Below are 13,154 nucleotides of genomic sequence, written 5' to 3'. Positions count from 1 at the left end.
GTATATAATTAAGAACCATTTATATTTTTATTGAGGCATTATTTTTTAAATTTATAAAAAAAAGAGCACATTACTGATTACTGCAACTATTGATTTTGATTGCAATTATTATTATTCACATTGATTATTCTCAATAGATCACAGTCATGTGATTTTTGCAATAAATAGCATAATGTATAAATTATATATGAATACTTTTTTGATATTACAGTAATGGAAGGGCAGGGCAATGATGACGTCACAAGATGAAAACACAGCTTTCTCTCTTTAAAGAAACTGTAAACAAACGGACTGCTGACATAACACACCAGACTAATGTTTTTGAACAAAATTCTGAACAATTCACCGCTGTCACTGAATATAATCACATAAACATTGAGCAGTTTCGTATCAGTTTCGTATGTTACAGCTGTCATGGCATAAAGCAAGTCAAAAAGTTGCAAAACAGCGTCCTTGAAAGCGCAAATCGGTCAGTGGTCAATCACTGGACATCGTTAAAATATATTACTAGACAAAATTGAAAAAATAAATAAGAAATATTGGCTAACGACAATCGATAATTGCGCGCGCTTCATATGAGAAGCCAGCGTTCACGCGTTTGAACTTAAACTAATCGTAACGGTCTTTTATACAACCAGAGAACATACGTTAAATAAACCCTCTGAAAATGTATTTTACATTTTGATTTTAATCAAACTTTTAAAGTCATTACCTGACTGAGTGGAGTGAGCGCCGCCATATTTCCTGATTCACAAGGACGCGCACGGGAGTCTCGTGAGCGCGTACAGACAATGTCAAATCGTGAAAAAAAAAAAAATAATAATAATAATTTATTAAAGTTAATAATTGGTTAAAGATTATATCATTGTTATGACATGGGTGGTTTATTTCACTAAATTAATATTAACTTTAATAAAATAAGTTATTCTAAAACGAACGAATATTTCAACAGGTAAAAAAAAAAAAAGTAATAATCAGATAAAGAAGCAAGTAGATAAAACATAATGCAGAACTGAACAGAAAATATCTTTGAAAATAATCGATGTAGTTTTAAACTATTATGTAAAAGTGTGCTATGGAAGAATGTGTTAAGTTTACCAACCGTATAGTTCACAGTTTTACTTAAATGAAGTTTAGTTTAGGTTTTATAGTAATTAGTTTAGTTTTTATAATAATTTCCTTTTTTTAGGAAAAGAAAATTCAGTACCAGAAGTATCAGAAGTGCTGCCCATTACTTAAGATATAGTCCCGTCAAACCAGTTCACTTCTGCTGTAAAATGTCTCCATCTTGTGAATCAGTTTTGGAAATGCAAGACATCTTGGGGGGAAAAAATGATGTGATTTTGCCATTATGGAAAACATGTGGTGTGAAAATACAACCTGAATTCCGGAAAAGTTGGGACGTTTTTTAAATTTGAATAAAATGCAAACTAAAAGACTTTCAAATCACATGAGCCAATATTTTATTCACAATAGAACATGGATAACAAATGTTTAAACAGATCAATTTTGCAATTTTATGCACAAAATAAGCTCATTTCAAATTTAAACATTTTGTGGTCGACTTTGACGTATTTTTCGTTTAATGATGTGCCAAATGTTCTCTATAGGTGAAAGATCTGGACTGCAGGCAGGCCAATTCAGCACATGGACTCTTCTACGATGAAGCCATGCTGTTGAAATAGCTGCAGTATGTGGTTTTGCATTGTCCTGCTGAAATACACAAGGCCTTCCCTGAAATAGATGTCGTCTGGAAACCTTTATATACCTTTCAGCATTCATAGTGCCTTCCAAAACATGCAAGCTGCCCATACCATATGCACTTATGAACCTCCATACCTAATCATACCCTAATCATATATGATTTCCAAAAAGAATGTCAAATTTGGACTCGTCTGACCATAGAACATTTTTCCAGTTTGAAACAGTCCATTTTAAATGAGCCTTGGCCCACAGGACACAACGCCGCTTCTGGACCATGTTCACATATGGCTTCCTTTTTGCATGATAGAGCTTTAGTTGGCATCTGCAGATGGCACGGCGGATTGTGTTTCCCTTTTATAGCTAATCATGTTACAGACCTGATATCAATTAACTTAATTAGTTGCTAGATGTTCTCCCAGCTGAATCTTTTCAAAATTTCTTGCTTTTTCAGCCATTCGTTGCCCCCATGTCAACTTTTTTGAGACCTGTAGCAGGCATCAAATTTGAAATGAGCTCATGTAGTGGATAAAAGTGTAAAATTTCTCAGTTTAAACATTTGTTTTGTTATCTATGTTCTATTGTGAATAAAACATTGGCTCATGTGATTTGAAAGTTTTTTCATTTTCATTTTTTTCAAATAAAAAAAAAAAAACGTCCCAACTTTTCCGGAATTTGGGTTGTAATGCAAGCAACAACCTAAACATGTATTAGTCTGTTACTGCCTATTTTACCAGCTTTGGTGCAATTCAAATGATGAAAAAGGGGTTTGAATAATGTTTTGAAACATCTGTGAAACCCTCTATTTACTTCACTTTAGTGAGATGTTCACAAACCATACAGTCTCTAAGCAGATATCAACCTCCCGCACTGCTTCAAATCCTCTTACAGGAGTTTGTGTTGGTTTGAAACAGGAACATTTTCTCGTAAAGCTTAACATTTTTTAAATGCAACTCATATTATGAACCACAAATATTTAGAGTAAAGCTACAGATAACCAACATTCAAGAAGCTGATAAATTCACAAAAAGGCATATGAGAAATATGTGTTAGCGTAACCATGGACAAATGTTCTGATATCATCTTCATCTCTTTCTTCAGTGCGAATAACCAACTTGAAATACATCAAAAGTTCTGGAGTCTCAATCTCACAAAATATTACAACTGCATGTACAATAAAGTTATTTATTAAAACTTTGGCATTAATTACAACTCTCAACATGTAAAAAGGTGGTTTAACATCACTAAACAGGATTTTCAGTACTAATCCAATTCAAACATCACAGTGTGTAGACAACTAGTTTATTTTAACGCGGTCTTGAAATCGCTGCAAATATTACCACATCCCTTATTGTAGCTAATTTAGTTTCAAGTAACAAAAGGTTGTTGATTTTTTTTTTTTTTTTTTTAAACAAAACAAAAAGATTTACATCAGCTACAAATGTTACTGCCACTGAAAATCTAAGGTAAAACAAGCTCAAACTGCAAGACCTTCCTGTTGTAATAAATAGAGCTGGAAAATAAAAGGAATTTTACTGAATATCTTGTTTAGGAGATTAATAACATCCACAGCACATATTCTGTGGTAACAGAAAACAAAAGAACAAAATCATCAGTGCCAAAGGAACATTATGCCATTGTAAATTTCTTTTGCACTACAGTACAAACATTCATTGGTCCTTATTCATGAAAAACAAGCAAAATGAATTAATGTAGATTGTTCATAAATATTGTTTAGAAACTCATTCTGCAACAATTTACACTATTTTGTTCTGCTTATGTTTCAGAAACAAGGTCCACTGTTTGGAACCCAGCCTGTGATCAAATTAATCTCTTATCCATAAAAATAGGGCGAAAAATCACCATCCTCTTCTATTCCGTTTCATTGCACTTTGTGTTCATCACATTTTTGCAACTGTGAACTGTGTAACATCCCAGTAACATTATTTACTATAATTGTTATTCATGTAAACTTCATGAATTCAGTCCAATTCCTTCAAATCAACTGAATATAACTGACATCAACACCATGAACTAATATTGGGCATCGATTTTGCAAACATGAAAGGCACAATAAACTGATCATAGATCAGCACTCAAAGATGTTACACACATCAGACTCCTGGTACCATAGAAGAAAAGACAGTTCTTAAAACAAACAAACAAACAAAAACAGATTTAATTGGCTCATTAATGGTCGCAAATTAAATGTATGGGTTGAGAACATCCAGTCGCCCTTTTGACCCTGTATGACATCATGAGTTCCGTCTCTAAGAGCGACACGTTTAGAATGAATGCACTGCAGTCGTTTCCCTGGCAACCACGGAATGTGGACGGTAATCTGCTTCCCGTTTTACAGTTCGTCTTTAGGAAGCGTGTCCTCCTCTCCCTCCTCCTCCTCTGGAGGCTCGTCTGTCTCGTCCTCCTCCTCTTCTCCCTCTCCTTCATCATCCTCATCCTCATCTGCTTCTGTGCTCTGCTCCTTGTTCTTCTCCTCCTCCTCTTTGCGTTTCTTCTCATCCTGTTCCTCCTTCATTTTCTTCTCGGGACCCTGTGGCACGACAGACAGTTCACTAATTTAGCGACATGCAAAAATCAAACTCTTTTGCAATCATTTGCGAATCTATAGTGTTTCAAATCAATCAAAGTAGCCGCCAATTTTGACACCTCACTAGGTTTGGAACAGAGAATTATTTTTTCTAAATCTTAATGCTTTTACTGATAGTCTTGTGTGCATGCATCTCAAACCTTTGTAGCGCCCCATGTTTCATTTCCGAAATCCTCTGCTTCCTTCACATCATCGGTGATGAGGAAGTTGTCAAAAATAGTGCCAGACTTCACCTGGATCGACAAAACAGAAACAAAACATGATTAACAAGTGCTTTGTATACATACAGTTCTAAATTGAACCAACTGTAATAACATTGTAACATCTTTTAATTCAGTTGTAATTGCTGCCTAACACATTCATTGTGTTTTACTTGAAAAGCGCTATACAAATTGACTTGAATTTGAGGGAGGGTGAAAAGTGCCTCTTAGGGTACAGTTTACACGACAACGATGTACTAAAAACACAAACGTTTTTTCTTAGTACAGATGACAACGTTATCAAAACTATCCCCGTTCACGCAGATCAGCCAAAATGACTAAAAACGCTGTATTACTCATGCCAGACAAGTAGGTGGCGAAGTCACTTTGTAAAGAAAGATTACGCATTACCAAACGTGCATGCCTGTCCACTTAATTTTTAGAGTTTAATGCACTTTAATATTCTTCTCATTATTTCCCTATAGCGGCTAATTAATCGGAAGTCTCAAACATTCACAGAAATACCTTAATTCCGTGCTGACAGAGGTGGATAGACTAAACACGTAATACGCATATGCATGCCATCACCGTTTTCACAGATTCGCGTTTTTGCAGTTTACATGGAGATGACAACGGTATGGTTTTCAAAAACTTGCACTTTGATTCAAAAGTTTGCGTTTTCAGGCCACCAACACGCCGCTGTGATCTAAATGAACGGCCAAAACGCATAAAAACGGTGTCGTGTAAACAGCCCCTAAGTGGTTCAATGCACAAACATGGTGTTAAAGGGATAGTTCAACCAAAAATGAAAATGATCCTGTGATTTACTCACCCTCAAGCCATCCTAGGTGTATATGACCATCTTCTTTCAGCCCGAACACAATCGGAAATATATTAAATAATACCCTGGATCTTCTAAGCTTCATAATGGTAGTGAATGGTGCCAGAGTATTTGAAGTCCAAAAAAGCACATCTATCCATTATAAAAGTAATCCATATGACTTAATAAACGCCTTCTGAAGCAAAGCCATGGGTTTTTGTGAGAAAAATATCCATATTTATAACTTTATAAACTATAATTACTGGTTTCCAGCATTGGCCGTAGGCGCGTTCATGAGAGTCAAGTTCCGACGGAAGAGTGACCTCTGACCCGACGTAGGATCTAGGCGTAGTGTAAGCTTAGGTGAGGATTGATGAACGTGGAAGCGCAGAGCATAGAGCAAAACAAAACAGCAGCCATAAATTAGAAGTCTAAAACTAGAAATGAGAGAAAAAAGAAAAGAAAAAAAAAAACCTTCCGATGGAAGCCAGTGAATATAGTTTATAAGTTTTAAATATGGATATTTTTCTTACAAAAGCCCATCGCTTCTCTTCAGAAGGCCTTTATTAACCCGCTGGAGTCTTTTATGCCATTTTTGGAGCTTCAAAAACTATTCACTGCCATTACAAAGCTGGGAAGAGCCAGGATATTATTAAATATAACTCTGATTGTGTTCAGCTGAAAGAAGAAAGTCATACACACACCTAGGATGGCTTGAGGGTGATTAAATTATGGGATCAGTTTCATTTTTGGCTGAACTATTCCTTTAAGCATGATGACGTACTTCACAAACACATTGACACGTTGGCATGTCCTGATTAACAGTCATAATAACACTTTTAAAATGGATTTCCTTTTCCGTAACACACTTGCAACAATGTTTAATTTTTAGTTAATTTTTTTTATGTTCGTCCATTTTTGTCATTTTTATTAGGTTTTTTTCATATCTCTAAATTTTTTATGTTTACATTTTAGTCATTTTAATACATGAAATTAAACTAAATGGAAATGAGAAATGTTTCCTTAGTATTTAATTTTGTTTTTAGTCAATGATGCAAAATAGTCAGAAAATGTTTCATTCAAGAATTACAATTCAGTAAGAATCAAGTTAACTGGCAACTGGTGCCACAGTTCAAAAGCAGTAAATATATAATAAAAACAGCACATTAAGCTCAACACAATATACACAATTTGCTTGTCAAAATCACTGAAAATATAGTGAACATTCAGTAAATCACGTATAAATCGAATGAATGCATTCCTTAAAAAGGACTTTAAAAGGAGTCATGAATTGCATTTTATGTTATAAAGTTTCCTGAGGTGCACTTATAATGTTAGTAAGATACAGCAAAAACTCTCATGATTAAGAAAATAGTGGCCATTTCATGGAAACACTAAGGAAACTCTCCTACCTGCCAGAGATCCAGCCCAAGTACGCCAATGTTGTCGAATTTGTAGATCTGGGAGTCAGGAGAGTATTCAGGGTTGTCGATTTCAGGATGCACCCAGACGCCCTTATAGTTCGGGTTGTCGATCTGCTTGGGTTTCCACTCACCCTGCACCATAACAGAATGATAAATTACAATCAGAGGCCTAAAACATTAGGAAGTAACAACAGTTTACAGAGCAGAAATCCCGTTTGGAGCATCTTTTAGTATGTAAATCTGAACCTTGTACTCCGGGTTTGGGATCATGGCAGGTTCCCACTCTCCATCCATATCCTCATCCCAGTCCTCTGGCTTCTTGGCATCAGGATCGGGAATATTCTCGGGCTTATCCCAGTCCTGACAACATCAGACAGCGGAGTTCATGAAACTGACCAGGCTGTGTGTCATTGGTGATATGAAGCAGGAGCATTAAACACAATCAAACCTCAGGTTTGGTGTCCGTCTCGTCGTCGATCTTCGCGCGGTCGTCCCAGTCCTCAGGTTTCTTGGCTTCAGGGTCCTTGATCTTCTTTGGGGGTAGGAAGTCCCAGTCCTCCTCCAGAGAGCCGGACTCCACCTTCTCATTGTCGATCTTCACTTCGTACGTCTGATCCGGATTCAGGATCAATGTGTACAAGTGAGTCAATTCATCATCCTGGAGAGAAAGATGGAGTTAGTTTAGGGAGCTTGTTTTAAAAACGATTTCAAATGTAAATTTCATTCTATGACACAGGGCTGCACGATTAATCATATTTTAATCGTGATAATTTACGCTTCTCATGATTAATTAAAAATAACCATTGTGTATTAACACAGTATTTACACTGAAATTCCTGTTTTTTATTTGATCCAAGCCTGCAATAGTTTTTATGCTTGAGGTTGCCAGATGTCAAGATCTTAAATCTACCAAACAGAGCTTTTCTCTTAAAAAGGATACATTTCTGCCCGTGTTTTACTTAATCTTTGCAATCTGGCAAACACGTGCATGCACTCTCAAAAAAACACACACTGATGATCTGAAAATTGGAGCCCCGCACATGACATGCAGGGAAAAAAAAAAAGTAAATTGTGCGTACGAATTACAATTTTGTTTCCTCAATTTGCTAAATCGTGAGCTCGACTTACTATTTGCTAAATTATGTGCACAATTATACTATTATGTTCCCTTGATTTATAAAACATGCACATGATTTACTATTTCATTCCCTCGATTTGCTAAATCGTGAACTCGATTTACTATTTTGTTACCTTGATTTGCTAAATTATGCGTTCAATTTACTATTTCGTTCCCTCGATTTATAAAACATGCACACGATTTACTATTTCGCTCCCTCGATTTATAAAACATGCACACGATTTACTATTTCGTTCCCTCAATTTATAAAACATGCACACGATTTACTATTTCGTTCCCTCAATTTGCTAAATTATGCGCTCAATTTACTATTTCGTTCCCTCGATTTATAAAACATGCACACGATTTACTATTTCGCTCCCTCGATTTATAAAACATGCACATGATTTACTATTTCGTTCCCTCAATTTGCTAAATTATGCGCTCAATTTACTATTTCGTTCCCTCGATTTATAAAACATGCACACGATTAACTATTTCGTTCCCTCAATTTGCTAAATTATGCGCTCAATTTACTATTTCGTTCCCTCGATTTATAAAACATGCACACGATTTACTATTTCATTCCCTCGATTTATAAAACATGCACACGATTTACTATTTCGTTCCCTCGATTTATAAAACATGCACACGATTTACTATTTCGTTCCCTCGATTTATAAAACATGCACACGATTTACTATTTCGTTCCCTCGATTTATAAAACATGCACACGGTTTACTATTTCGTTCCCTCGATTTATAAAACATGCACACGATTTACTATTTCGTTCCCTCGATTTATAAAACATGCACACGATTTACTATTTCGTTCCCTCAATTTGTTAAATTATGCGCTCAATTTACTATTTCGTTCCCTCGATTTATAAAACATGCGCTCAATTTACTATTTCGTTCCCTCGATTTATAAAACATGCACACGATTTACTATTTCGTTCCCTGGATTTGCTAAATCGTGAACTCGATTTACTATTTTGTTACCTTGATTTGCTAAATTATGCGTTCAATTTACTATTTCGTTCCCTCAATTTGCTAAATTATGCGTTCAATTTACTATTTCGTTCCCTCAATTTGCTAAATTATGCGTTAAATTTACTATTTCGTTCCCTCGATTTATAAAACATGCACACGATTTACTATTTCGTTCCCTCGATTCCCTTCGTTCCCTTTCGTTCCCTTCATTTACTATTTCGTTCCCTCGATTTATAAAACATGCACACGATTTAATATTTCATTCAAGACAATACTATTTCTTCACGAGTTGCTTGTGTGACTAAGATCTGCCTTCAAACCTTCGGTGATGAACTGTAATAAATCCATACATGGATCTCCAACATACGCAACCAAATTGTCTCTATTAGAATATCTAATGCGAAGATAAATTCAATGTCAGATATAAGCAGATCTACAGTCACATTATTCAGCTCAATTTAGTTCAATAACCATGTCAATGTTGCAAAGTTGGTGTCATTATCTAGATCAATTCAGTTCAAATGTTGTTATCATCTGATAGTGCCAGTGCATTAAGTGATAATATTACTGAATATGAATTGTCATACAAACCCTTGACTATTCTGGATTTAATATCTCTAACTCACCTTGCATTTGATCTCTTTCTTGATGAGGTGGTTCTTGCCTTTGTAGTTGAAGATGACGTGAACTTTCTTGGTGCTGTAGCCGCAGATATCAGGCCCTGTTGAGATGATTAAATAAATTAATTAAGACTATATACTTTCACAGACACATGAATGCATAGGCGTTAACTAGAGAATCTTGGTCGACGTACCGAACATGAGGTAATACTGGGAGTCTCCGTGCATGTCAGCCTGGTTGAGATCAGATGGGAAGACTTTAACGTATCCACCTCCGCAGTCGATCTTCTGCTCGTGTTTGACGGTAAATTGGATCACCAGAGGTTTGTCCTCATTGCTAAAGGAGTCAAAGCGGGCTGAGGTGGCGTAGAAACGGGCATCCTGACTGGTCTGCAGCCCTGTTGGTGAAGCAAACTCATAATTAATATCATCTTTACTGAACCAAAGTAGTCGTTTTTAGAGGTCGAGTGAATCACATGCAAACTCTTACCCTTGTCTTTCTCAGCATCTCCGTAGAAGTTTCCAGCGGTCAGTTTAAACTGCCCGTAGTCAGACTTGTGCTCCGAGTTCACCCATCGACTCTTCCAGGCATCTGAGAATTCAGATAATAAAGTTAGAAACACAAAAAAACAACACCAAGTAACGCAACTGTGACCAAGGATGAGTTGGGAACATGATTTCCATTCAAAAAAGGAGATTTCATCTCATCGCCAACTAACTTACCCAACCCAAATTGTACAAGAAGGCATTCATCTAGCTCTTTATCTATGAGCTTGAAGAGGAAATGAGGAGTTTATGCGGGTGGCACATTCCTCACGCATTTAATGAATGATATTTAAGGAAGTTGGCTGTTCTTGCAAACCCATTTGATAGACAGACAGTTTGCATGTCCAAATGCAAGTTTTGCTTTCATTTTCACTAGCAAATCCTGATATACTGGAATAAAATTTGTTTAATTAAGCAATTTGACAAGGCCTTGAATGATGATGACCTATTAAATGCAGTGTGCATAATTTGATACTACATAATTTGAACATAATTTGATACTTTCTATTGCTGTCCGGCTGCAGGGGGCCTCAGTGGGTGTGGCCTTCTCATTCAAGAGACCTTTTTATTGGCCATTTGGATACGCCCCTGGGTGCAAGACGAGTCATCAGAACCTTTGGTCCATTGTAGCGGGATATAAAAATGTGTATATCTGCAAAATGCTTATTTTGTCAACTTTTTAGGAGTATATTGGGCATATAGATGAGCTCAAAGCTAACATAATTCTTGATTTTACGAGGAAATACAACCAACTACATGATAACTAGTTACATTTAATATATAAACTGTATATTTTAACCTAAAATATTGATTTTATTTTCTTAAAAGTAAATTAACAACCCATCTACTATAATGCACTTCTTCAGTACTGAAAGAAAGAAAGAAAGAATTTTTCAAGGTTTCATTTTTGCTCTGGCAAACTATGCATGAACCAATAATGCTAATAAGTAATAGGATTGACTTTCCTAGCATAACAAAAGTATAATTAAACATCATAATCTATTAATTTTTCATTCAACAACCCATTTTAATGTCACTGATTAATGTTGTGACCTACAATTCAACCATGACATGCAAGTTATCGATTCACTCACCCCCATCCAGAAACTGCTCTTTAAAGTACACCTCTGCATTGGCTGCCAATGCCAATAATGCAGCAGAAACAAAGTGGAATAATGTAATAATTTGCATTTTGTTAATTTGTGGAATTAAGCCCGCACACTCCCTCTCTCCCTCTCGTGCTCGCGCTCTGCTGCTCTCGGGGTTTATCCGTGTCTCTGGAGAAGCGCGTGGCTGCACAGATGTCTGCCGTTCATTGGTCCACAGCTGACGCCCTCGACCAATCACAAGAGACCACGAAGTGAATGGCTCGCCTTCACACCGGATATTGTATCCGCCTCTTGTGCTGTTCTCCGACCAGTTGTTACTGTACACGATGACCTGCGGTCTCGTCATATGACAGGACAGTACAGACTCAGGATCAGTTTCTAGGACGACAGCAGCGGGGTTTGACTGTGAGAATCTCACTCGACCGGCCAAGACGTGTACGCGGAAAACGGTGCTTAAATAAATATGGGGGTGTGTTTTCCTCTAAATACAGCCTACTCTTCTGTGTTTTATCTGTAGACTTTGATATGATGAAACTGTACAAGACAATACAATGCCTATTGTGTTTTAAGAGAACTTGTGTAAAGATACAAACCCAAACAATTACTTCAAACCATGTGATATAGTCCATTAGGCTCAAGATTAAACAAAATAAGACTATATATATATATATATATATATATATATATATATATATATATATATATATATATATATAAGATAACTTAATGGAACCATATAAAAAAACAGAAGCCTTTAAAATAGGCTACTAAAGATATACACTCCATATGTTTGTTATGGTTAAAGGATTAGTTCACTTTCAAATTAAAATGTCCTGATAATTTCCTCACCCCCATGTCATCCAAGATGTCCATGTCCTTCTTTCTTCAGTTGAAAAGAAATGAAGGTTTCTGAGGAAAGCATTCCAGGATTTTTCTCCATATAGTGGACTTCAATGGCCTCCAGATGGTTGAAGGTCAAAATTACAGTTTCAGTGCAGCTTCAAAGGGCTTTAAACGATACCAGACGAGGAATAAGAGTCTTATCTAGAGAAACCATCACTCATTTTCTAAAAAAAATAAAATAAAATTTTATACATTTTAACCATAAATGCTCATCTTGAACTAGCTCTCTTCTTCTTCTCTATTTGGATTCCGGCAGTGTAGACGCTGCTAAGTGTATTACTGCCCTCCACAGGTCAAAGTTTGAACTAAATTGTTATATACTTGCACTAGCACATTGTATATGATAATTTAGCTCAAACTTTGACCTGTGGAGGGCAGTAATACACTTAGCAGTGTCTACACTGCTGGAATTGTAATAAAGAAGAAGAAGAGAGCTAGTTTAAGATGAGCATTTATGGTTAAAATGTATAAAATTTTAAATTTTTAAAAAAAATAAGTGGATGGTTTCTCTAGATAAGACTCTTATTCTTTGTCTGAGATCGTGTAGAAGTGCTTTGAAGCTGCACTGAAACTGTAATTTTGACCTTCAACCATCTGGAGGCCATTGAAGTCCATTATATGGAGAAAAATCCTGGAATGTTTTCATCAAAAACCTTAATTTCTTTTCAACTGAAGAAAGAAAGACATGAACATCTTGGATGACATGGGGGTGAGGAAATTATCAGGAAAATTTTATTTGAAAGTGAACTAATCCTTTAATTTGCCATTAGTGTTTGAGCTTTTTACTGAAAACAAACCTATGCAAACGGTCACAAAATCATGTGGTCATTATTAGCATATTAAGCATGCACGCTGCAAATTATCTAATACTAATGTGCAGGGCCTCCAGAAACAGGATAGATGGAGGAACATTACCGTAATGTAGTCATCTGACAAACTTCAGAGTTTCCTTACACTTTATTATCCTGGTAAGCGTCATATTATCAGGCACTTTCAGTTGCAGAATAATAATAATCATGACAAATACACCTGACAATACTTAAAAGTTGATAACTGATTGGAAGTTGAAACTGCAATGCCACTGTATAAATGACGCGAAAGAGTTAATACTACA

General features: G+C 36.1%; 2 protein-coding genes across 14 annotated transcripts in view; both read right to left on the bottom strand.

Annotated features, from left to right (window-relative positions):
* eps15l1b (epidermal growth factor receptor pathway substrate 15-like 1b) overlaps positions 1-824 on the bottom strand; it is a 41,281-nt gene extending 40,457 nt beyond the window's left edge. For all 13 annotated transcript variants that reach the window (XR_007180732.1, XR_007180734.1, XR_007180736.1 and 10 more), the window contains exon 1: positions 713-824. Coding sequence is in view for 9 of the 13 variants with exons in the window: in XM_048162544.1 (XP_048018501.1) it covers positions 713-739 (27 nt within the window). In the remaining 4 variants the exon portion in view is untranslated. The remainder of the gene's footprint in view (positions 1-712) is intronic.
* A 2,048-nt stretch (positions 825-2,872) lies between these two features.
* On the bottom strand, positions 2,873-11,315 carry calr3b (calreticulin 3b). The gene is made up of 9 exons (XM_048163403.1): positions 11,123-11,315; positions 9,973-10,074; positions 9,677-9,880; positions 9,489-9,583; positions 7,202-7,411; positions 7,000-7,113; positions 6,742-6,885; positions 4,450-4,542; positions 2,873-4,252 (listed from the first exon to the last, which is right to left on the bottom strand). The coding sequence occupies exons 1-9, from the start codon at positions 11,217-11,219 to the stop codon at positions 4,055-4,057; spliced, it is 1,257 nt and encodes a 418-aa protein (XP_048019360.1). The 5' UTR covers positions 11,220-11,315; the 3' UTR covers positions 2,873-4,054.
* Between the last annotated feature and the right edge of the window lie 1,839 nt (positions 11,316-13,154).

Source organism: Megalobrama amblycephala, linkage group LG17 (genome assembly GCF_018812025.1).
Source record: "Megalobrama amblycephala isolate DHTTF-2021 linkage group LG17, ASM1881202v1, whole genome shotgun sequence".
NCBI classification, from domain to species: Eukaryota; Metazoa; Chordata; class Actinopteri; order Cypriniformes; family Xenocyprididae; genus Megalobrama; species Megalobrama amblycephala.
Note: the sequence above shows the minus strand (reverse complement) of the source record. Positions and strands in the feature narration are given on the sequence as shown.